This window comes from Clytia hemisphaerica, unplaced genomic scaffold (assembly GCF_902728285.1).
Source record: "Clytia hemisphaerica strain Z4C2 unplaced genomic scaffold, Clytia hemisphaerica genome assembly, whole genome shotgun sequence".
In the NCBI taxonomy this organism is placed as follows: domain Eukaryota; kingdom Metazoa; phylum Cnidaria; class Hydrozoa; order Leptothecata; family Clytiidae; genus Clytia; species Clytia hemisphaerica.
In genome coordinates, this window is record NW_027104594.1 from 2,439,237 (window position 1) to 2,464,803 (window position 25,567).

General features: G+C 34.9%; 2 protein-coding genes across 3 annotated transcripts; both read right to left on the reverse strand.

Moving 5' to 3' along the window:
* Positions 1 to 1,458: 1,458 nt before the first annotated feature.
* Positions 1,459 to 15,034, reverse strand: LOC136823932 (serine/threonine-protein phosphatase 2A 56 kDa regulatory subunit gamma isoform-like). Of its 2 annotated transcripts, XM_067080091.1 has the most exons (16): positions 14,910 to 15,034; positions 14,589 to 14,651; positions 10,388 to 10,544; positions 9,689 to 9,888; positions 8,573 to 8,683; positions 7,920 to 8,018; positions 7,377 to 7,507; positions 7,053 to 7,112; positions 6,578 to 6,740; positions 5,770 to 5,820; positions 4,512 to 4,631; positions 3,934 to 4,061; positions 3,424 to 3,525; positions 3,150 to 3,222; positions 2,621 to 2,746; positions 1,459 to 2,219 (listed from the first exon to the last, which is right to left on the reverse strand). In XM_067080091.1, the coding sequence occupies exons 1-16, from the start codon at positions 14,925 to 14,927 to the stop codon at positions 2,067 to 2,069; spliced, it is 1,755 nt and encodes a 584-aa protein (XP_066936192.1). In that variant the 5' UTR covers positions 14,928 to 15,034; the 3' UTR covers positions 1,459 to 2,066. The 2 variants fall into 2 exon arrangements, with proteins under 2 accessions (XP_066936192.1, XP_066936191.1); XM_067080090.1 differs by lacking the exons at positions 14,589 to 14,651; positions 14,910 to 15,034 and adding an exon at positions 10,885 to 10,995.
* A 7,206-nt stretch (positions 15,035 to 22,240) lies between these two features.
* LOC136823958 (uncharacterized) lies at positions 22,241 to 23,104 on the reverse strand. Its single transcript, XM_067080115.1, has one exon. It carries the CDS (start codon positions 23,102 to 23,104, stop codon positions 22,241 to 22,243), a length of 864 nt encoding a protein of 287 aa, XP_066936216.1.
* Positions 23,105 to 25,567: the final 2,463 nt, after the last annotated feature.

Genomic DNA, 25,567 nt, shown 5'->3' on the forward strand with positions numbered 1-25,567 from the left:
CTTGATTTAAAATCCCTACTCACTATTGACCACGAAAGGTTCACTTTCATTTCTAATAGCATCTCTGCCAAACCATCCCAAGTCAAGACAAATGTCGTAAGGCAAATAAAATGAAAAAAAATTATGGAAATTCAACCAATTCACAGTGGCTTTCCTACATAGCAAGATCATCTTTTAGTTAACTTCCAACAAAGTTTCTTCTTGCTTTTGAGCCTAAAAATTGGACCCTGAAAGATTTAACAGTGTGATAGTACCCATCAAGCAACAATCCAAATTCGGTTAGTAGAAAAGTAATATTAAAACAGTTGAAGCTACTTCAAAACAACACAAACCATGCTATATAACATACTATAATTTCAATATTGACAATAGAGAGTCCTCTTTCTAGATTTGTTTGACATCGTCATAGCAACAATATTTATGTTTGACAACTTTTTACAAAGTTACAAATCTGATATAATTATTATCTATTTCTCACTTGTAATTAGACATTTTGTAATTTTATCCAAGGTCAATCGTGAATTATTAGAACAAATTGGTTTATACAAAGCACGTAATAGAATGTTTTTCAACGATTTGTACTCTCCTTTTATGAGTGATTGATCGTTAATTGCACGACAAAACATACGATTCCGAGGTAATCGTCAGTAAATAATTATTAGTAAATCATAGTTTTTTTAGAAAAAGGGAAAATTTTCTAAGGGGACAAAAGTATCCCCCCGCCGAAGACTGCAAAAAGTGGTAATAGTACAATTAACGATTAATCGCACTCCTCTAAACCAATCAGATTCGAGTGATTTTGCACGGCTGACAATTACCTTAATTAGATAAGCTCTCAGTTATTAAAGCCAAGTTTGGATTTTAGGAGCTGAAAAGCGCTACAGGCAAGCTGTTTTATATGAAACATTTAAGGCATATTACATAAAAACGTATCTATATGAAATACGCGTAAATAAGTTTGAGGATTTGCTTTGGGCAATAATCGGCCTCAAACTTCTTTACTGCATTAGGTGATTCTCAACACTCAACAGCATCCAACTATGGTTTTTTTAGGTATTTTAGTAGGTAATATATATTTTATTTTATTTAACAGGGGAAAACGACAAGATATATAAATTATATACACAAAATACAAATCTAACTTTTAATATACATTATTTTTTTAATGCACTGGAAAGTTTAGGTATCTTTCTTCATGATACCGAGCTAGTCTTTTTATTCTCATTTTTTGTGCTAATCAAAATTACGTCATTTCTCCCTTAAAGTGAGAGCCGAGATGCAATGAACAACAAGAAGCTCCTGGTAACAACAGTAAAATGAAAGGTTTGACTTGTTCAATCCTTATAAGGCATAAATTCGAACAGGTTCCCAATAGGAAAAATTAAGGACGTTTGTTTAAAAACTCTTTCGAACTTGTTCAACTTCGTGACTAAAAAAATAATCAAAACTTTCCACCAATTCAAAAGAACGAAAAATGTATCTAATAATGTAAAATTTCTAAAGTGATAAAACAAACAAATAAGATAAAATGGTGCTAGAGTAGCAAAAATAATTTTTCAATGTACAAAAAAATCATCAACAAAAAAATGGCAAAGAGGGAAAATCAATTCAAAACCTATAAAAACAATAATTAATCGATGCATGGAAAACCGGTGAGGGTTTTTTGGGGGGTTGGGGGAGAGGGGGTAATAAATAATTGGGTATTTTTTGTTATACTGTGTCAAAACAAGACCATTAAAATATGGCCACATAACATTCTATAAAAAAACGTTTTTAATTCTTTACTTTACAACTCACACCGACAACCCGAGACCAGCTTCGGTAAAGTTCGGTAAGAGAGCGCTTACGTCAGCAGTACTTTTTCTTTTTTCGAAATTTTCACCAACTGGAGGGGAGCCATTATGTTTATATGATTGCAATAACGACCAAAGTTTCAGAAAAACACGTCTAGTCCTGGTACCTGCTTTCCACATATACGCAATTCTAGCCATGAAGCTAGTATCCGTTAAAACCTTCTTAGAGAAGTTGAGAAAGGTTAGCTTATTGATAGACTAGCGCCAGAGTTTTTAAGTTTCGTCTTGAGCTGATAAATGATCATCTGGGTGTCTGTGTTTAGCAAGGGCTTGTATAGTGGCGTTCGGAAGAGGTAGTTCAGATTTGCGACGTTGCCCGACGCGTTTAGGCTGTGGATTGTGGATAATATCTGCACAATGTTCAACCTATTGACAGATATGAAAATAAGGTATTACAGCAACCTGCATAATATCTGTCAAAAGACTGTTTTCTAAGTTAACTTTTAATTGGATAATGCAAGAATATCGAGTGCTTTCTAAGCTAGTTCCCTTCTAAGTGATGATCCATTATCTGCACTCAGATACTTTAAAGACCCCGTCCCCAATCACTTGTTAAATTTTTCCCGATTGATTAATAAGCATCCATGCATCAGTGATATCAAAGCAGGGTTTTTCGTGTTAGACGGGAAATGGATTTTACACGGAAAAATAGCACATATTCTCGAAATTGTTGGCGAATTATGCAGGATTTTGAGAACTTTGACCTCCTAATATACTTCGGGACGGAAATCCGTCTAACACGGAAGAGCTTTTACTAAAACACATACGACGTTGTGCAATTGGTTGATGTCGATACCGGACTTTCCGTTCAGTGATTTTAATTGGTTGATTTTGTTTTGTATGGAAGGATAATCTTCGAACATATCTTCTCGCATCGTCAAATACTTCGAGCTCTGATTGATCGAAAGCAAAAAAAAATATATTTGTATGTTTGATACAAACCGAGAGAAACCGAGTTTATGTGTTTACTACTGATACGGCATGGTTCTAATTTGACTAGATCTTGACCAGCTGAGGATGACGGTAAATCAGGGCTTTTACTGTCCTCGATTTTGCGGGTCAAAACTGCGGGTTATTCCAAATCGCTTCAGCCACTCCGCCGTCCTCAAAAGTGACAAATAAATTAAGACGTTAAGGATCTCGATAATACAAAATCTATAAATCGAACCCTTTTTGTAGTCGAGTTATAGAGGGTAAACAAGTAGATGAATTTTACCTGAAAAGAATGATTGAGCAAAATTGGTCTAGTGGTGATTATGAAATTCAAAAGGGAACACGTTTATAAAACAAACATACCTCTGGATTTTTAAGGGCCAAATCAAATATACGATGCCAAGCGTTCTCACGTTCCTCTAACTTTTGTGCTTCTCTGAAAAATAAAATTACATCAGTTGTCAGTATCATGTTAAACTGAGAGCAAAAAAACTCGGTCGAGTGAAAGCTTAGAGAGAGGCAAAAGTTTGTATTGAAGGTAGTCTATCGACCAAGTTAAAACGAAAGATTTTGACTATTCAAGTACTAAGATTTAAAAAGTTTTTGAAAAACGTCAAAAAAGATTATTGTAACTCACTTTTCGACTTCAATATTATACTTTTTGGCGCATTCATCAAACAGTCGTTGATTCATTTCCATAAGTAGTTTCAACGCGTTGTATATCAGACCATGGATCGTTCTGAAAAACAGTAGAACAGTAGAATCGGGACGAAACATATTTAGATTTTTAGGTGCGATTTCAGTATGTCCACTTTTATTTCATTTGTTATTTTCGATTCGGGTACGGGAAGTCTTTAGTTGCTCCCATAGGCTATATCATCAGCATTATTAGAACATCTTTTTAAAATTCTCAGATCATGAAGGTTTAATGAAAAGTAAGTTAGAGGATTTAACAATCAGTTGCGGGTTTTAAAATTCTGCATGTGAATTCCCTTTTTTTCTCACATATCATGACCATGATTACAGAAAGCATTTAAAGGTGAATACACTAACAAGATTAAGAAGGTGATACAAGAATACAGTTATAAATCTTAGCGCTCCAGCTCCTCCAGCATATGAGGTTGTTAAACGATTGTGCGAGACTTACTTGTTCCAATGTGATTTAGAGTTTTTGTAGAGACTTGGAAAGATGATGGGTAGGATAACAGTTGCATTGTCGCTAACCAAACTCATTATGTATTCATTGTTCCAATAGTATAATGCACGCTCCGCTACCTGAAAATTCAAATCGTTTATAAAGATTTTTCAATATTTCCATTTATACTGAGACGGAAAAATCGTCTGAGACGAGTAGTTTGTAAAATGTGCTCTGTGGAGGAGATCCTATTTATTGAAATATGAATGGAAAGTACACTCCTCCATAATGCTAATTTTCTAAATTGCTCGTCTCAGACAAACTAATCGTCTCAGTATAAATAGAACTAATCACTGATTTAAAGAGGCATCAAATCTAGTACAAATCCATTCTCTGGAGACTTTTCAGCGTAAAATATGGAAGGACCAAAATTCTTGGCCAAATTGTAATTATTCTTGTAAATGTTCATGTAATCACCCGACACTATAAATTCTCTGCATTCGGCTAAATGTTCATTCATTCATTCACCTATCATTCATTCATTCATTCACCTATCATTCATTCATTCATTCATTCACTCAAAAACGTACCTGAAAATGAGGACTTGATACGCATTGTGCTAATTTACGAAATAATGCTTTTTGAACTTTGACAAATTCGTTGGGTTCTATGACATCCAAAATTTCTTCAAGCTCGTTCAAAAACATCACCTGTAAAATTAACAGTCATTGATTAGACTCAAAACCATACTTTCGGGGGCAGAAACTTTCGCGTTTTTCGCGATTTTGATTCTTTTTCGCGAAAGTTTCTGCCAGGTAAGAAATTAAACCTGAAAAACGCGAAAGTTTTTTTTCGCAAAAAATAAACTTTCCTACTCAGATTTGCACTGTTTGCTAAATTTTTGCGTGTTTTTTGAGTTTTTGTTACCAAAAAAGATAAATTTTATATGGATTCGCTAAATTTCGCGACTTTTTGACTTCGCAAAACTTTCTGCCCGCGAAACTTTCTAATCGCGAAACTTTCTGCCCTTAAAGTATCTCTTAATTTTAGTTTAGCCAAAGGAGGTTTAGTTCAAAGTTCACTTTGTATTATTGAATATAACAAGATCTTGTACCGGGTGACCCACGAAAAAGTTCAGACGTTTCCCGACGTCTTGAGGCCGAACAAATCTCCCAAAGTGCTTAGAGTTTAGATATTTAGAAAGTAGATATCCTAACTTAAAATTTGAGCTATCACTTTTTAAATTTGACCGATTTGTTCTCTACTTATGAGCTTTTAAAGTCAAAAGTCACTTTTCGGAAAGTGTAAAAAACACGTAAAAAAGGGGTATCAAATTTGGTATTTTTAGACGTTTTTGATATACAGTTTTTGAAAAAAATCTGAAAAATCTACAAAAGCGCCAATTTTTATAAAAACTAGTCTTGTTTTAGACAAAAATTACTTTTAAAGGTGTTTTTATTAATCATTAATGTCATAAAACTCGTTAAGTAAGTCAATTTGTAAGTGATTTTCTGATTGATTGCATAAATTTAATACCTCTTTTTACGTGTTTTTTTACACTTTCCGAAAAGTGAATTTTGAGTTTAAAAGCTCATAAGTAGAGAACAAGTTGGTCAAATTTAAAAAGTGATAGCTCAAATTTTAAGTTAGGATATCTACTTTCTAAATATCAAAACACCAAGCACTTTGGGACATTTGTTCGGCCTCAAGATGTCGGGAAACGTCTGAACTTTTTCGTGGGTCACCCGGTATTAACAAAATGTATGAAAAATATGAATGAAAAACGCTTTTCAAGTCATGATTTCAAAAAAACTAACGGATCCTGTGATCTTTGGTTAGTATACTTACCTCTTTTGGACTGTGAACCTTTGGCCAAAATTTCAGCAATCCCATTATTGTCTGAAAAAAGAGCAACAATGATATTAAAAGATTTAATTTTTGCTCAGTCTAACTAAAGGTACCCATTTGACAAAAACCGCTTTATTGCTGCGTTTTAACCACTGAGCTTTATATACCCTGAACCAAGTTTCTCAATCCCAGCCAAGCAAAATCTTTGATAGGAGTTTTTCGAAAAGTGGTACCCTAATGACGGCACTATTCAATAGCGGTGTAAATGCATCGACAGCGCTAAATCTACTTTCCCTCGAAAACTTTTGATGATGTAGCGCCGTTAGACGTAAATTTTTAACACTGCAATGGCTTCTTTACGGGTACCTATTCAAAAAAAACTTCGATCAAAGATGGCGGATATAGCTTGGCCCAGGGATATATAAAGGTCAGTGGTTTTAATATGAAACAAATGAAAAATTTGGTTCATTGAGAAGGTACTGGCTAAAAAAAAGGATTCTCAATCTGTTTTTTATGGCGATACAATCTCAATCAGATAAGATTCTAACGCTGTGAATATAAATAAATTAGTATTCAGTGGAAATTGTTAAGTTCGTTTTATTAAGCAGGTAGCGATATTGGGTATGTCGTCACCCGGCATCGCATACGCCGAGTTGTGTGTTGCTCACGCATGATAAAGACCTTTGAATTATTGGCAGGGTTTTAGGAAATGATTTGAGTTTAAAAAAAACGAAGAACCCATGGCCGGGAATGACGTCATCAAAAGTTAGGAGAAATTAGAGCTTTGGCAAAATGAGAGCTTTCTTACCGGTTCAGTGAGCTGAGGATCTTTCTCTAAGAATTGGACAACGCAATACGCAAGTTGAGGATGATGCACACTCAGTGCTTTCGCTTTGTGGAGTGGTAATAAAACTTTCAGTAAAAAGATTTTGTGTTCTTCTTTCAAGGGAAGTGCGAAGCCATTGATAATACTGAAAAGATAAAAGTTAGACAATCCTTAAAGACTGGTCTCCACTTGCGCGCGCTGCGATCGCACTTTTTCGAGCAAAGCTACCACGCTATTGGTCAAAAGAAAAATGCAGCAATTCCATTGGAGACCGGCCTTAAAACAATACTATACTGTAGGAAAAACTGAATAATTTGTCGTTCTCCTTCTCCTCCTTCTCTGAGGTGACAAATCAGGATGATTTTCTGAAGATACCAAAAAATCATTACTACTATAATTTAATCAAAAAATTTAGTCCAAATAAAAACCCATATCAAAAACTAAAAAAAGTCTATACCTTCCGAGGACTTCCAATAATTCAGCAACGCCATTGTGGCGCTCAGTTTCATAAATAAATCTGAAATGAAATGAAAAAGTACGTAGTCAAATTAAAAAGTTTCAATCCCAAGCATGCATGATTTCTATTTGAGATTATGATTCCACTACAAATAATGCTTCTAGCCAGAATGTTTTCTTCAGATTTACACCTCTAAAGTTTAAAGCAGGAGACAGGCATCAAACGAACAAAGATGCTAATTCCTCGAGTATTGTATTTTTTTCAAACTGTACATAGATTTATCTAATCAAGACACAAAGATTGATTGTATCAACTACTACTTACCCATAAAATAAATTATTAATATTTTTTCTAATAAATGCTCTGAGGTTTAAAAATTTGCCGTAAATTCGATGAAGGATGGTCTTGAGGAAATCTCTTTCACGAGGGTCCTCGCTGTCAAATAAATCCAATAGCTGAAAGGGAAATAGGGAAATACTCATTTTTCCTACAAGTTATTACTAATCAAATACAAAATACTGATTTCCAAGGCCAAAAACCGATCACTCTGTCTTTATGCAAAAAAATCAGTAGAAAATGAAGCAATTTCACACACCAGCCAAAAAACCCAATTTTAGGCACGTTTTGGCTCAACTTTGCCCAAAAATTATTCTTTCGAAAATCGGACTCCATTAAACTTTAAACATTACCATTACCAAGCCAATCGCGGGAAATGCTCATTTCCTCTTAAAATTATAAAAGGGAATTGCCCCATAAGAAAATCCGATTTTCACGGCTTTAGCTACTTTTTCGAGGACCTTTCTAATGAAAACCCTATTCTTAGGCAGTTTTGGGCAGTTTCATACGATAACTAAAAATATGTCATACTTTTACGATGAAGTTTTGGTCGATATGTCGTTTCGCGGTGGCCGTGTTGGGTTGAAAATCAGGCGATTCCAAAAACCGCAAGAAAAATTCGTATACGATCTAAAATAAAGAAATCAAAGAATGAAAGTATCCATCTAGTCCTATAGAAAACTGTTTGAGTAGTTTTAAGACTTTCCTTTTTAACCAAGCTTTTATCAATTTTAATTATATTTTCGGGTTTACGTCTTTGCTGAAACGAAAATTTATTTCCAGCCTTAATTTGACTTGATGGGTTAGTTGTCCCAACACTTCCAAAGCAAAACTACTTGTTGGCAACGGACGCCTACCTCTACAAAAGTAGAGAAAGTGCAAAAACGTGAAAATATAAGGGTGTAAAAAGTGAGCAAAACGAGTTTTTTAGCCAGAATTAGGAAAATCTGACCATGTTTTTGCCTAAATTCACAAGATAATGCACCGTGCGGGTTGATTCTTACCCCAAATTTCAATCATATTTGTCTAAATCTACTCTCCATTGTAAGGGTCCATAACTAAGATCAACTGGTAGAATATAATGCATGAGCATTTTTTTGCAGCTTTTTCTCTATCCTTTGGCCTCCTTTGTTCTTCAAATTTTTAAGGACACAAAAACAAAAAAAGACAAAAAGTTACGGTACTTGCAAATGAGGCCATGCAGCTTCAAGCGTTGGCTCGTCTTCTTCTGGGTCATATTCGGCGCCGGCAGGATTTGCAGACGGGGGTAATGATCGAAAAATATTCACCGCAAACTGAAAAAAAAAGAAGTTTAAAATATATCGAATATCGTTACTTTATTATTATTATTATTACAACGAATACAAAGTTCAGGCACGCCGTGGGCCTCTAGAACTGGTCTTTGTTTATTTACAATAAATAGCGTAGTTCATGGTTTGCCCATGCTTAGTTTAAATTATTCTTGAACGATTTTATCGATGTTGCTTCTGCCACGTATTTTGGAAGCGCGTTCCAAGTTGAGATAGTTCTATAAAAGAAGGACTTGCTTTGTGCACCGCGTACTCCATCGTCCGGGAAACTGAAGCCCGTATATATGCTTTCTACATGGTATCGTCCTTTTAATAAACTTTTTTGGTGTTGTTTTACTATCATAGATGTGGATATGCTTATACACCTGGACCATGTCACAGAAAAGTCTTCGAAACTCAAGGGATGGTAGCGCCAAGCGTCTTAGTCTTTCTGCATATGGTAACCGTGAGATTGGTTTTACTAGTTTTGTCGCACGTCTTTGGACACTCTCGATCAGGTTGATAGATCGACATTTACAGTTGCAACATGAAAGATTTCAAAAATTTGAGAAATTTACCAGCTGTATGGAAGTGCTGTTTTGTTTCCCCTTACATAGTAAGAGCTCGTACAGCGAGGCTACATTAAAACAGTGCTTTTATCTTTTAACCACACGAGCAATGATAAATGTTGCTTCATAATAAGTTTTGTTAAGTAATCAAATAAAGTTACATTTTAAATAAGTTAATTATTGTTAATTATTGATTACCTGTGCGAATTACTAGCTAGTGTATTCTGAAATTCGTCAGAGAATTGTAATTCGAATAATACCGATACTTCATTTTTCAAAAAATCTTTTCCCATAGATGCCCCTATCGTCAATAAAGTGTGTAGGCACCACTCTTAAAGGTTTCCATCAAATACCAAAGTCAACAGAGATTTTTAATTGGCAAACCAGAGTGTAGGATGCTAAAATAATTATAATGTCTAGTAAATATTCAAAATCTACTTACCATATGTACAGCTTCAGGGTATATGGCTTCCGTGATGACCCCCTGGTTATTGGTTACGTAATCCACAATTTCATTCAGTGCAGCCCGTTTCACTTCTTTCCACTTGAGGTCAGACAGGGGGTCCACCACAAAGTCGAATAATGTGCAACATTGTTGAAGTTTCTGGAGAAACAGGTTCTCGCGTTCGCTAGCTGTAACGTCTATGGAAGAAAATGATAAAAGTGTAACTCTTGATCTGATGATCAGTGCGGGGAGAGTTGTGGGACATTTATCGAGGAGAAATTTTCCAAAAAAGGGCTAAAAAGGCGTTAACGTTGCATTTAAAAAAGGTCCCTTAGCTAAGGTTATAAAAGAAGGTTGAGTATTGTTAAACACCGAAAATAAAACCGTATAAAATGACATCTAAAACATACTTCATTTCTAATCAATCGTCTCAACATCGCAACGACCTTCAACGTTCGATTTTTACAAAATACCGGGTGGTCCAAAAAAAGTGTCCGTCAAATTTAAATTTTCACGTAGCAAGTTCTATTGGTTTTATTGACTTGAAATTTGATACAGACAATCTTTTATATAACTCTGAACATCCCTCAAATTTTCATTTTCAGTAAACAATTTGAATTTTATGGACACTTTTTTTGGACCACCCGGCATTATACAAAAGTAGTCAATATCACTTTTAGGAAAGGAAAATCTTACCTTTAATCAGAGGAAGCTTTTGAAGTTCACGGTTCATGCTAACTTTGTAATAGTTTGAGGAGCCTTGACGTCGTTCGCCCCTTTTCAAGAGGCCAGCCATGGTACTGACCCCTTTCTTGGCCACAGGTGTGGCCGGCGGAGCACTCGACTTCATTTTCTGAAAGAGCAAAACAAGGAAATATTGCACGAGGGGAAAAACGAAATAAAATAAATCGAAACTAGGTCATACACAAGCTTTAAAAATAACCATCGAATTTGAATGTCAAGCTTAACAATACTTTCGAAAATTTCTGGAAAAGTCTAATTGAAACACAGCAATCTCTGAAGCAACAACGTCTTTATCTTTTCAAAAGAGCCATGTAGTTTGATTAACTGGCATTCAGCTATCGTCCTCACTTTTAAAAGCCTCATCTCATCAACTGATCTAGCAAAGATAGAGAGCGAAAAGTTCAACGACTATTTGTCATAAAAAAAATACTCTAAAATATAATACTGACGTGGGTATAACTTCCCTCAAGAAAGAACTGTAAGCTTCCTTTCTCTACAAATTTGATTTGCCTAACAATAAAATAGACTGTCAGACCTTTCACCATCCATAAAGGAATTCGTGAAAAAGTGGAGCAAATTTCTAAATGACACTTTCTCTATGCATGTTTCAGTATTTCACGACCAAACCTCGTCAAAAAAAACCATTCATCATTTTAAGCAAATTTGAAAGCGAAGCAAAACAATTGATTGAAAAGGTGAAGGTTTTTTCGTATAGAGATGTCAAAAATGTTTGAAACACAAAGAATATTTAGTAACAAATCTCTATCTTTGATATGAAGTATTTTTTTCTGTAGAAACATAGAACCTCTGCAGAAGTACTTCACGAGCAAGAGAATATGAACGGGTACAAAAGCGAAAAACATGTAAATCATTTTGCTCATATTCTTTATCCTAACAAAAGAATCACTACTATCAAAGTCTTTAGAACAATTCTAGAGCAAAAAAATCGTAAAGCTACAAAGCTTAATAGCATAGCCACAACGAGTTCTCAAAAAGTTCAAAGTAAGATATTTTTTTCTCAACTTTTTTCTTGAAAGTATGTATGTATGTTGTCCAAGTATATATTTAATACTGTGAGATATATTAAAAAAGCTATATAAGAAAGTCGTAAAGAAAAATAAAGAGAGAGATATGATGGCAAAAAATGTTAAGTATAGAGTATAAGACATAGATAAAGGAAAGAAAAGACTTTAAATTATTTTCTAAGAGCTCTGAGGTTGTCGATGTCGGTTTTTTAATTAATTGTTACATAGCAACAAGGAATGCTTTTAATGTTTGCATATGATATGTTAATCAGAGTGCCAATTTCGATTCATTTCCAACAATCAATGGATTTCCACTATGGCTTATAGTAATAGAAAAAGTAACATTGCATTGGGATTGAGCTCTTCCAGAAAAAAAGTATACATAGGAGAAGGGTTATTAAAAAATTGTGAAAAACTGTTATGCTACTTCCCCTAAAATCTCTCAACTGGAAGAGCCCACTGATCGAAAAACCTAAGCTTCACGTAAATCGTGTATCGTGTATACTTGATGGCACCCTTTTAGCAGGAAATATAGAACATTGACATGATTCAATTCTTATAAAATGTAACCCAGTCCCCTGTCCCCTGGTAATGAAATGTTTCCGTTGTGTTAAGATTTTGAATCGAAATGTTTACAAAGCTTTCTGAGGTACATGTTTTTTATAAAAACAAACTATATAAGAACATAAGGAAGGCTTCTATGGCCAAAATGTTAGTAATAAGATAAGATCATTTTAAGGCTTTGTGGTCTCAAAAACGACATTTTTCTTAGGAAAATAGCCAAAAACACTCACAAAATGGTCAAAATAAGAACATATGAAGAACATTTCACTCAAAAAGTTAAGAACATCCGAAGGCTTCAAAAATTTTAGATGTTCTTATAAAAAATAACGTGTATGTATCACTTCTTGAAGTCAATCGTTTGTGATGGTAAAACGAGTCAAAAAACAAGGTGTCAATATGAGCCAATATACGAACTGAAAACATTCGAATTTTCAACGCATTATGAAAATATTCAGCAACTATGTTAGATAAAACATACAAACATCACCGTGTCAATCCAGTTTATTTCAATATTAAATATTAAAAGTGAAAAGGTTTTTGTCAGTGGAGGGAGAGATTTTCTGAAGGATGGACAGCCCATCAAGATGTTAAAAAGGTTTTGGTCACACTAATGATTGTACCATTATGTTTAAAGCCAGATCAGATCGTGCTTAACTAGAAATGCCAGTACTTTAAAGTAAGGGAAAGAAAAACGGGACACCTTTCGAAGATTTAAAAGTTGCTTTAGAAGACGCTGTAGAAACTGTACATAACTCATTTTCAGGTTAAACTTATTCCCCAAGAGCCGTCTAAATATGATAGATTTGTAAACAAAGTGTGATCTGTTTTATCGGATGATGAGGGAAGAAAATACATAATGAAAAGTATGAAAAACTGGTAACAAGATAAGCAAACATGCCTGGCTCAATATTATACATGTTTTTTTTATAAGAACAAACTATATAAGTACAAAATGTTAAGAAGCTAAGAACATTTTAAGGCTGCGTGGACTCAAAAACAGCCAATTTCTTAGGAAAATGGAAAAAAATACATAAAAATGGGGGAAAATAAGAATTCGTGTTCTGAACATTGTTAGGCTTGAAACTCAAAAAGTTTTAAGAACATCTGAAGGTTTCAAATTTTTTGGATGTTCTTATAAAAAAAACGTGTATTGGTTATTTAAATAAATCAGCCGGACCAAACTTACAAGAAAGGAAAGTGTTTTCAAACTGCCATCTTGTAATTATGTAGTAATTCAAAAAAAAAACTGCTAACAAAATCTACAAGCTCAAGCTCGAAATCCAAACGTAAACACTGTCACGAAACTTTGAGAAATCTTTATTTGGCTACTAAGGCTCAACAAATATCAAATCTTAAGTATTTTGACTTCTATATAAATTGTTTTCCATACATCAGGTCATATAATCTGTGAACAAAACTTCCAAAACACATCAAGGAACAGTTGGCAGAAATTTAGAGACGAGTTACACAAGTTACAGCTTCCAATTCTACTTTAAAAAATCATAACACAAAAAAAATATGATGAAAATATAGTAGAAACTTGTAAATTATGGATAAAGTAAAGGGAATATACTATTGTTCGAGAATTGTGCAAAAAAGGGAAGCCAAATTCATAAATGAAAAAGAAAATTTTGAATAATTTAGAAAGGTGGAAAAAGAACTGAGCAACGCATACAGAGGAGAAATTATTCGAGGAAACCGGCACAGTTAGAATATGTGATATATTTATCCTTCACGTTTCACTAGGGGAAAAACTTTCTGTTTGCCAATTTTAAAAAGGGTTTAACGAAGGGGGACAAACAGACCTTGAAGGCTAACAAACACTTGATGCTTGATGAGATCTCCATGACTTGATTTCTTCGATGTTCCAGAGCATTCGTGAACTTGCTTTCATTTGAGAGAAAATTATGCATAGGAATTGAAAAGGAGGGGGGATTGAAGAGATATTATTTAGAAGACCATGGAAGAAAAAATATCTTCATTGGAAAAAGAAGATTTCTAGTGGGAATCCAATCAAATGTGTTGTCCAATGTCCAACCTTTTCAGAGAGAACACAGATAAAAAATTCATTTAAAAAAGTTTATTTTAAATCATAAATCTTGAACGTTTTATGGAAAGTACACATTTTTTATAAGAACAAACGTAAAAAGAACATAAGGCCAAATAACCTATTTTTTAGGAAATCGTACAAAAATACTCACAAAATGGTGACATTTTAAGAGCATTTCTAGGTTTCGAAGATTTTAGACAATCTTATAAAAAAACGTCTTTTAAATAGATTCAGTGGGGAGATTTCGATGAGTTGTAAATAAAAAATCAAGAGAGATTAGGAATTATCTGACTAGTTTGTAATGATAAGAACAGACTACCCTAAAACTGTAAAAAAACTAACAATATTATCATTATTATCATTAACATCAAATGGAGAGAAAGAAGCTTTTTCTTTATTCTAGTCGAAGCTATCAATCAAGCCATTACACTGTAACCTTATTTGATACAATAACACTAGTAAGATGGGAGAATGTATACTTTTAAAATAGCTAGGTCAAAAAGTAAATTCTTACGTCATCTTCAGAGGATTGTGAGGGCTGTTGTTGATTTCCTTTGTTTTTGTCCTTCTTGTCCGTCTAAAACAAAATCCAAAGTATATATAGTGAAAAATTAATTGAGATACTTTGAAAAAAGGCATCAAATTTATAGAACTGTGTGTAGCTGATAATGAAAATGCCTTCGAAGCCTTGTTTACTTAGTAGATACAACAAGAACCGAAAAAAGGTTCGCTCTCAGGGGCAAAGGATATCTGGTACATGGTATAAAATTGAAAAAGTGATTTGAAAACAGTGCTGAAATGTGAAATCCAGAAAATATATAATATTTAGTCTTACCAAGATTAAAGAAAACATGATTGCCTAATAGTTACAGATATGATAAAAAAAAACACAAAATTCTACCATGTGAAAAAAAGATCCTTTCTTATCAAACAAGACCCTTCCTGGTGCTTAAGCTATCTGTAATCCCCCTAGTCTTAATTTTGATTTAGCATCATAGCTAGAGATAGCTCTTATTATAAACCATGTGATGAAAATTCATAAACCTTGCTGAGAAAATAAAAACAGTTATTTAAAAAGCAATTATCTTTTCATTGATTATCAATAAATACTCTCACTATAGGTATCATGAGACGAAGACAATCTTGCTCTATTGTATACGAAACCTGCATTCTTATTTGATAAAAGCTATATTTTGATGCTCTGTGGTTATAAGTTTTATAAGGAGAACAAATAAATCAATTAGGGTTAAAGAATAGAGCCTTGTATGATGGAGCCATGAAACATAAACCTTAGAAAACCTTATTGAAGAGCATATCTTTAGGGGCTCTTCGCTCTTTGTTAGCTACATAAACTTATAGCATCATTTTAAGAAATACCACATCGATAAAAGGAAGAAAAGCGTTAAGTCTGCAATAGGACGCTTTAAAAAATGCTTTATGTATCCAAATAAATAATATATGAATTTCTTTTCAAGTTATGTTAATGTTATCTCCTAGTAGTAAGCTTGCAAAGTCTTACCCAAAAATATAAAGACACTTAATCTATGAACTCTATGCCCATAGTTTTCAATTCACTTGTTTGAAAGATAATTCTATGTATCAGGTGCAATACAAAAGAATATAACACTGTGGGCTGATATTTCCCAAGTTATATCAGAATTTAAATAAACTTTATAGCAGCATAATAGAGGTAAGATGTTTCATACATCACATTAAATGACCTCTTGATTCTTCACAAATTAGTACTTGCATAGCAATTAAAAAGCCTGGGGGAGGTTCAAACTGGGTATCAGCGTATGTGCAAGCCTTTAGGATTCCTTTTTAACATCCTCAAAAGTCTCTCAAAACAGAGGGTTACAGAAACCATAAACTAACAATTGAGTCTCTGAAAAGGGTCCCAAAATTATGAAATATAAAAAATTTACCCCCTCAATCATATGGTCATAAATTCTCCTAATTTGAAATAAAGTTATGAAATAAAAAAGTTGGGAAAAATAGCCTCTCAAAGGGTCGTAAAAAAGATTTTTCAAATTTTGTATAATATCAAACCAATTGTAGTTTAATTTCATATTTCCATTCTAATTGAAAATATCTGACTCTAATGCACTTTCTATAGAAAAGACATGGAGTGATGACTGAATGGTAAAGGCCGGCGCAAATGAATCCAACATTTGATCCAACATTATTGTTGGATCAAATGTTGGGTTCATTTGCGCAAGTCATAAAATTGCAACTTTTTAAGAAAATTGTTGGAAATCATGTTGGATGGAGTTTGATCGCCGTCATCAACTTTTCATCCAACATTTTTTATGAGATTGACGTCACTTTTATGTTGGTTTCAATGTTGGATACATTTGCGTAATCATGTTGGATGAAAATGTTTGACGTTTTTGCGCAAATGACTTTTCATGCAACTTTTCGACTTTTCCCACATGACTTTTCGTCCAACATGTCGTCCAACAATGTCGTCAACGATGAATTGGAAATGTTGGATTGAATGTTGGATTCATTTGCGCCGGCCTTTACATGCACCGTGCAGCCACAAACCAAAACAATTAAGATTTCCAAGATTGAAAAGTGAAGACACATAATATTTTCCAAGCTGCTATTGAAACAGCCTGTGTGGTGTAGTAGATCTGATAAGCTTTTAGAGACTCTCAATAATGCGCATTTAGACCGCCATCATTTAGATTCATACCTCAAAACAAAATGAACCCATTCTATTGATTAAATTCGATTTTCACATCATTTTCTACCAATAAAATTAGACAAATTAGTTAGTAAAATAGATTTTGACCAAAACATAGGACAACTTTAGGACAGAATTTGGCTAGAAAAAAGTGAAAATAGTACAAAATTAAGTTGTTTTTTTTCAAGAAAATACCACAATATAAATATTGTCTGGTTCAATTTCTAAGGTGAAAATTGGGTCGCGTTGAACGCCTCACACAGATGGTTTATAATGAATGGCTTCTACAAAAGTTTTTTTTAAGATGTAGAAAATTGTTGATGAAACAAATTTCATTGAAAACTGAAACAGCATCAGATATCTTGATGGAGAGCAATGTTCTTCAGTATGGGTTTTATTACAACAGTTGCTTAAATAAGCTTTTGCATCATTTTTAGTTTCATGTCACCCGAAGGTCAAAATTTTGTAAATTTTCATAGCAATACATAGCAGAGAAAATGACTTTTTCTTTAAGGTGTTTTGAAAAAGGTATGAATCCAACATTCTTTCAAGGAATTATGCCTTAAAATTAAAATGTTTAAACCAGTTTGTTACAAATACAATGTACATGAAAATTCTAGATAGAAACAATTATTGTTCCAAAAGATAACTGGACCAACATTTATCAAAAAGTATAGGATTAATATAGATCACTCAAATATTGGTCGGTTATTTCTTTAAATCTGAAAATTTTCGTGTTAGTGATTTTTTATTTCTGGTTGGTTTTAACTGATTACTGACTGCTATTTCAAATCACTGGCACAGAGATGCATTAGCTTGATGATGATTATGAAACCTGTTTCACACTCTGGCTTTCCTATGTTTTAAGGGTAAGGAGCCCAATTATAAAATTACTTTTTGGAAATCAAACAATTTAAGTTTTGGGCATAAACAAAAACAACCCTTTCTTTCCTGTGAAGATAACTCTATCTCTTTAAAGATAAAATCTAATGAAGGGACTTCCACAAATTTGGCCTAAATTTGCATAAAAATTTTTCTTTTAAAAATCTTAAACAGTCAAGGATTATTGGAGAGTACCTTAACTTTGATATAAAAAAGTATCCAAAATAGCAATCAACATCCTAATTTGGATACTTAAAACCAAAAAAACTGTATTTTTCAACAACCAGAGACATCCACACCATCTTTCCACCTCCAAAATGTAAATAATAGGCAAGTTAGATTCTGTGCTGAATTTCATCAAGTTTGTCTGGCGGAATTTAAAGCTAAAGCCCAAAACCACTTGAAATGTGCTGATTAGCATACCAAACCATACAAAGCCTTTTTCCCGTGCAAAAAATACCCAGGCCAATTTTGAAATGTGGGCCGTAGCGGAATGTTCTCTGCATGGCAGATTATTGAGGATGTTAAAATTTGCAAGGAACTCGCCTGAGAAATTACTTGAAATTTTGGTCAATGGTGCAAATCTTGATAAAGAAAAAGTTTCTTTAGTTTTCTGAACACGGATCGAAGCATTACCTGAAAAAATTTAGATCAAAGTGTCTGCTCTCCTATTTACACCATTATAAATATTCCTCATAATATTATTTATACTCCTATACTATCTTCATTTTGTTTGATACTGTATGTGAATGAACCCTTATTGACAGAATCTCAAAACTTTGGAAACCCAGGCAGACACACATAATTACTTACCATGAAACCTCTTTTATAAACTAAAAAACCTTTCAAAACTACTTTAAACTACATCCAAACATCAGCCACATTCATAAAGGCTCCTTTCCATCAGCCATTTTGTTTAGAAATGAACTTGTGTTTTCATTTTCATTTGCTTATTATTTTTTGCAATGTCAGCTTTTTCCATAATTATGCACGCGCATAGAAAAATATAGAAAACCCAGTGAAGATTTTGCTCAGTGACTCGCCATGAATCAACCAATCAGATGCAATCGCATATGCAGGGACAAATATCCCTGCATGCAAGTTAGTTGGACCAGACTGTAAACCAGAGACAAGATCTTAAAAAACTAGACTGTGAAATAGTTTATGGTCTGTAGTAGTTTACTATCTGACAAAACATGAGACGGCAATTTGGCCACCATTTCACCGAACCTCCAAAGTCATTTGATTTGAGTAAATGAACGGTGTATTAAAAAATACACGATTTCTCTTTTTAAATGGAAATATGAGAAAAATCTGTAGTGGAACACACGCGAATGTCTGGAACGAAGATGATGAATGGTACAACGATGGAGCGTTTGACGTCACTTGCATGGCAAGTTACACACTTGTTACTTGTTAATCCCATCGGGTGATAGGTGGCAGGCATTCTCTAATTCTCCAATCAGCGTCCGGTCATTTTGAATGAAAACAAAAAAGTTAAAAAGGGCGCGCTATCAGTGAAAAATATTGTTATAGAATCGAAGAATAGATTTGTTAGTGTTTTAGTTGGATAAGGTTTTTGTTTGCCTGAAAGATATAAAGTAAGAATATATATAACACTTTCCCCTAGTAAATAAAATATGACAGTATAGCTAAAAATATAAACCTAAGAATAAACATATAACACTTTCCCCTAGTAAATAAAATAAAATGTATATAGACCTAAAATCAAGTGAAAAGAAAATAACCAAAAGCAAAGGTTACTTCATAACAAAGTCATCAAAACGTTTTGGGGTTTTAGAAACCCTTGTGCTTCTACGTGAGCTTGGCGATTCATCAACAACAGTGCCCTCTTGAGTATTCATATAGTTCTCAGGCTCAAGAGGGGGTGTAATGTGTGGAACAGTTTGTGTTTCAGGAGAGGACTCTTCAGCGAGTACCTCAGAGTTCAAGATGTCAGTTCGTGTGTTCTGAACTGGTTCAAAGTCCCTTAATGTTTCTGGGTGTTGGGCAATATCTCGAAGATTTACAGTCGTTTCAACTCCAGATTGAAGGCGAACGTGTGCATACTCTGGATTAGCATGAATGAGAGTAGCTGACGTGACAATGGGATCATTTTTACTCTTTCTTGGTTGATTTCGAATGTAGATGGGTCCTGGCTTAACCCATGATGGAATTGAGCGTCCTGAAGTTGATTTGCGAGTGTAATTAAACATTCTCTCATGGGGTGTTTCGTTGGTGGTGGTGCAAAGTAGCGATCGGATTGAGTGTAGTGCGTCGGGAAGAATGTCTTCCCAATCTGACTGTTTTAAGTTGCGAGAATCTAAGGTTACTTGTATAGCTTTCCATAACGTCCCATTCAGTCTCTCAACTTGACCGTTACCTTTTGGATTGTAGCGGCTAGTTTTCGAGGTGGCAATTGATTTACTCAGCAAGTACGATTGCGTTTCCTCGGATAAGAAATCTGTTCCTCGGTCATTGTGAACCATCTCGGGCATACCGAACATGGAGAAGAGGTTGTTGAAGCACTGATTGACGGTTGAACTTTTGGTGTCTTTGCACGGAAATGCGAATGGAAAACGAGAGTACTCATCAATCAATGTTAGAAGAAAACGATTTCCCCTTTTCGAAGGTGGGAGTGGTCCTTTAAAATCGATGTTCAGTTTTTTTGAAAAGGTGCTGTAGCGTTGATTAATGTTCCTTGAGAATTTAAGAACTTTGGTTTGTGGAACATACATGATTTACAAGTATTTGTGACTGTCTTAATTTGTTCCTGGGAGAATGGTAGGTTTCGCTGACGAACGAAGTGTGATAATCTTGTGATGCCAGGATGACAGAGTTGTTCATGAAGATTACGTAGTTCTTGGAGGGGGTGACACATTGCGGCTATCCTGGAAAAGCTGTCAGCTACAAGATTCTCACTTCCTGGTCTGTACGATATGTCGTATTTGTACTGAGATAGTTCTAGACGCCATCTAGCAATTTTGGCGTTTTTAATCTTGGATCGTCTACGGTTATCAAACATGAAACTAATACTTCTTTGATCAGTTATAAGCTTGAATTTGCGTCCAATTAAGAAATGTCTCCAATCACGAATGGATTCTACGATGGCTGCGGCTTCCTTTTCAACAGAGTGGCGTTTAATTTCATTGTTTTTAAGTGTCCGTGAAAAGAAAGCAACTGGACGGCCGTTTTGGTTTAGCGTAGCAGCAATACAAAAGTCACTTGCATCTGTCTCTACGACGAAGGGTGTTACTGGATCGATAGGTTGAAGAGTTGCATTTTTCAAGTCCTCCTTGAGTCCATTGAATGCGTCTAAAACCGGTTTTGGAACTGGAAATATTGTATTCTTGTTGAGTGTACGAATTTTCTCTGAAAATTTATCAATGAATTTACTGTAGTACGAGAACATTCCTATGACGCGTTTCTGTGACTTTAGATTAGTAGGTGGTGGCATATCAAGTAAAGGTTGAAGGCGACGTTCATCTGGAGATATCGAGTTATTACTAACAATGTATCCAAGGAGCGTGATTGACTGGGTACTTGAGATAGTTTTATCTGGGTTCAACGTAAGGTTGTACTTTTCTCTAGCGGCATGAAAATTCTTGACGTTTTGATCATGCTCTTCTTTGGATCGACCAGCAATAGTAATGTTATCAACGTAAACAAAAGTATCTTTTAGATTCTCAGTTTGGACGACCTTATCCATTGTACGCTGGAAGGCGCTAACACCGTTGGTGACTCCAAAAGGTATACGGGTGAACTCCCAAAGTTGTCCATCAGCCTCGAATGCAGTGTATTTCCGGGTCTGATTGTTGGATTGGTACTTGATGGTAGGCTGATTTAAGATCAAATGTGGAATAGTACTGGTATTGTGATAGTTCTTGTACCATATCGACTGAGTTTGGCATAGGGTAAGCGTTTAGTTCTGTAAAGAGATTTATAGTTTCACTGTAATCAACTACCATTCTACGTTTATGGTTACTTGTTTCTTTTGTGACGAAAGCTTGAGCTCTCCAGGGAGATATGGAGGGTTTGATGATTCCTTGCTTTTGTAATCGTAAGATTTCTGTTTTGATGAATTGACGATCAGCTGGGGATTGACGGCGAGACTTGGTAGCCACTGGCTTAGTCTTCTTTGAAAGGTATGTGAATAATGGTGGACTAGGGATACCAACTGTACAAAATGGGAGGGATGCAGCATTACTCGGTACATCTTTGGGATTGGGATCGATTGCTCCGAGGACGAGGTCTTCTTTTGACCCATTGAAGTTAAAGATAACCCGTTTGTGTTTCTTAAGAGTATCTTTTCCGATGATAATGTCTGTGCATAAGTCCTTTATGACTTCTGCAACCACGCCCCTGTGTTCTCTACCGTTGAAATCAATGTTAATCACAACTTCACCTACTATTTTGGCAACGAGGTTATTGTCAGCTAGGGGTATTGTTCTGTTTTTCGGAATAACAAAAAGTTTCAATTTCTTTGGGACGGATTGTTTGATGAATGTCGATGAGCTTCCAGAATCAATCATGGCTTTAATATCTGATGCACCATCGATACGACAAGTTGTATACGAAATGTCACTGTTGCCTAGTCAGGTAAGGTATGAATCATTGAAGCCGGCTGCTCCCAGGGTATTCGGTGAGGTAGATCTACAAACTTTCGCCCAATGTCCTTTCTTTTTACAGTTTCTGCACTCAGATTCTCTGGCTGGACAATTGGATCTGGCGTGTCTCGAGTTACCACAAAAATAGCAAAGTTCCTTTGATTTCAGTTGATTTTGTTTGGTAGTATCAGAATTATCTGAAAATGAATTTTTGTTTCGATTGATGGCGCCAAGTGATACTTCTTCACCAATCGGTAAGGCAGCAATGGTACTGTTCTCGTAGGCTGCAGATTGGCTTTGAGCTTGCTCTAGGGCTCTTGCTTGTGCGAATGCATCATCTAAAGATAATTCTCCGATATTCTCAAGGAGTCGTTGACGGATATGGGCTGATGATATGCCGTTGATAAATGCGTCTCGAACATATTGCTGTCGATACTCTTCAGCTGTAATTTGTTGAAAATTACATTTTTTCGATAGTCGTTGTAGTTCTTGTTTAAAAGTGTCGATGGTTTGGGATGGTCCCTGTTTACATGTGATGAGCTTGTGTCTGTTGTAGACTACACTTGCTGGTTTGATGTAAGCTGCATCAAGTAACTGAATGGCATTGTCATAGTTTGCTGCTTCACTTACGATGTCGAAGATGTCAGCGGATATGTTATTGAATAACGCAAAAAGTTTCTTACGTTCAATGTTTGCGAGTTGATTTACTGCATTTTCTGCTCCCTCCGGAATGGCTGGGATAGATGTTTCAATATAGTTAGCGAATGTCATTTTCCAATGTCGATAAAGTTTTTCTGCATTTGGGTCATTTGAGTCGGTTTCAAATACTTTTGGGCGTAACAGTTTATCCATGATGATGAGGAGGCAAACAAAATTGTTATAGAATCGAAGAATAGATTTGTTAGTGTTTTAGTTGGATAAGGTTTTTGTTTGCCTGAAAGATATAAAGTAAGAATATATATAACAAATATCGTCACATATTATGACAGAAAGTGATTGATTGATAAACTTGTTGGAGTTATAAAAACAAATTTGTTGTCGAAGAGATTTAACAGTACATGAAAATACAGGCCAGATATCAATCAACATTCTCATGTTTCGACCAATTGTTCCAAGTTAGAGCAGTTGAGAGCATTATCTGCTAATAAAAATCAAACAAGAATGACTAAAAGACAAGGATGCTCATGAATTAGGGGTTATTAGAGAACAATCTTAAACCTTTCTAAAGCAAGAAAAAAAGATTTGCATGGCATTTAGAATGACGAATCAAATATAAACTAGGCTTTCTTTGTTTTGAACAGAATATTTGTGTCCCTGCAAGCGATTTGGAGCACATTGAAAATGGGCTGATCCTTAAAAAGCCGAACTTTTGGCCAATATGGACCGTTTTTGGCCGAATTTGGCCGATGTTGACCGATCTGGGCCAATCTAGGCAGATCTTAGCTGAGCCATGTTTCTTAATCTTTTCTCTAAACAAAGGCCGATCTAGACCGGTCCAAATCGGCCAAATTCGGCCAAGTCCGGTCTGAAAACAAACAAGCAAATCTTTTTCGCATGACGGTATTTTTTTGTTTACAATTTCGAGTGCCTAAAAACTTTCGAATCTTTTTGTAAAGTGTTCGAATGAACTCCAGAGAACGTTCAAATGTTTTGAAAAGTCTCTGACTCTAAAATCAAAACAAAAGCAAAAGGAAAAGTACCACAACAGAAGCAAGAAGGTGGAAGTATTTTTATTTTTATGTTTCCACTAGAGTGAAAACTGTCACGAGAATAATTTTTCATGAGCTAAAAGATAAGATTACTGTATAAATTATCAAGATAACTGTATTATTGGAATATCAGCAAAGGAAAAGGCAAGTAACAGTTTCTTTTTGAGAGATTAAGCTGTCGTTAGTTAAAAGGTCGAAACAACCAATTGTTCCTTTTGGTTTTGGTGTTACTTTACTAGCTGTGTATGAAATACAAAGAAAAATATTGACATGCAAGTTATAATAGGGGAGATATATGTAAATGAAACAGGGATGTCTAAATAAACTAGTGCAAAGGAGGATTTCTAATAATCTTTTTTAAATGGATTCATAAGAGCGAGTGAGTCAAGGTTATAAAATAAAGGGAGTATGTCATTTACGACGAAAAAAACTGTTTGAAAACAATTTTGCTTATAATCAGTATTTCGGCTTCCGTAAAACGTTCTGGACCGGTTTGTATCGGCCTGGACCGGACCATATTGCCCTAGACCGGTCTTACATTGGCGAACATCACTGTTTTTGTTTTATCAGGTTTGTAACTTGACAAAACCGGACCTGGCCGTTATTGGCCTATCCAGACCGGACTTGGCCGATCCGAACCGAACCTGGCCGAACTAGGCCGATTTGGGCCATAGAATTACTTGGCCGATCCTGGCCAAGTGATGGGTTTCACTTATATTAATCTAGTGTAAACACTAGAGGCCTCTGGAAGACTACACAGATGCGCTTTTGGATGGGAAATAAGTGGCTTCATTTCCTATCAAAAAGTTTCAAATATAGCCCTTTCGCGGGGCTTTATTAATATTGATGGCCGCCTTTCCGTACAGTATAGACTTAAACTCGTATATCAAGATTACGGGATTTCGAGTACAGGCTAATTTTACTTTCGTTTTGAGTGGTTTCATTTTTGATTTCAAGCCAACATATTAGCAACGGGATAATCGCCCATAGTTACAGGGGTTTGTGCAAAAAACTAAACATAGAAAATTTTTTAAATCCCCCATTTCGATGCAATAAAAAATGAAATTTTTCTGTTTCACTTTTTTGCACCTATTCTTCAAAATGAAAATATTAAAGATTTTAAGTTCTTCTTTTATTCAATGATTTTTTACAGCACTTTGTTGACTTTTTTTTCTTCAGTAAATTGAAGATGAGAAAAAACCTAAGCCACGAATCAGGGATTAAAACAAATTATGAAGGGTGGGATTTTACAGCCGCCCGTCGTGCAAGGCACTGAAAGGCCACAGGTGCCAAAAAGAAGAGCCATTTGAAATTTGGCAACCTCATTGGTGGAAATTTGATAAACAGCTGCGAAGGAGCGCTGGGAAGCACTTTCGTTTTTGTTGCAGATTTCTATAAAATATTCTCTCAGGGATTACTTGTCGTACATGTACACATGTGTTGTGTCAACTTGTCAGCATTGTATTGCTGTAAAGGAAAAGATAAAAGAGGTAAGACTAGCCTCGTTTCTAATCCTGGATATAGGAGTTTAAGTTTAGACTGCCGTAGCAAATTGCTTTTAAGAAAGTCCTGAATTTCCATAACAAATTTACAAATACCTATCGAA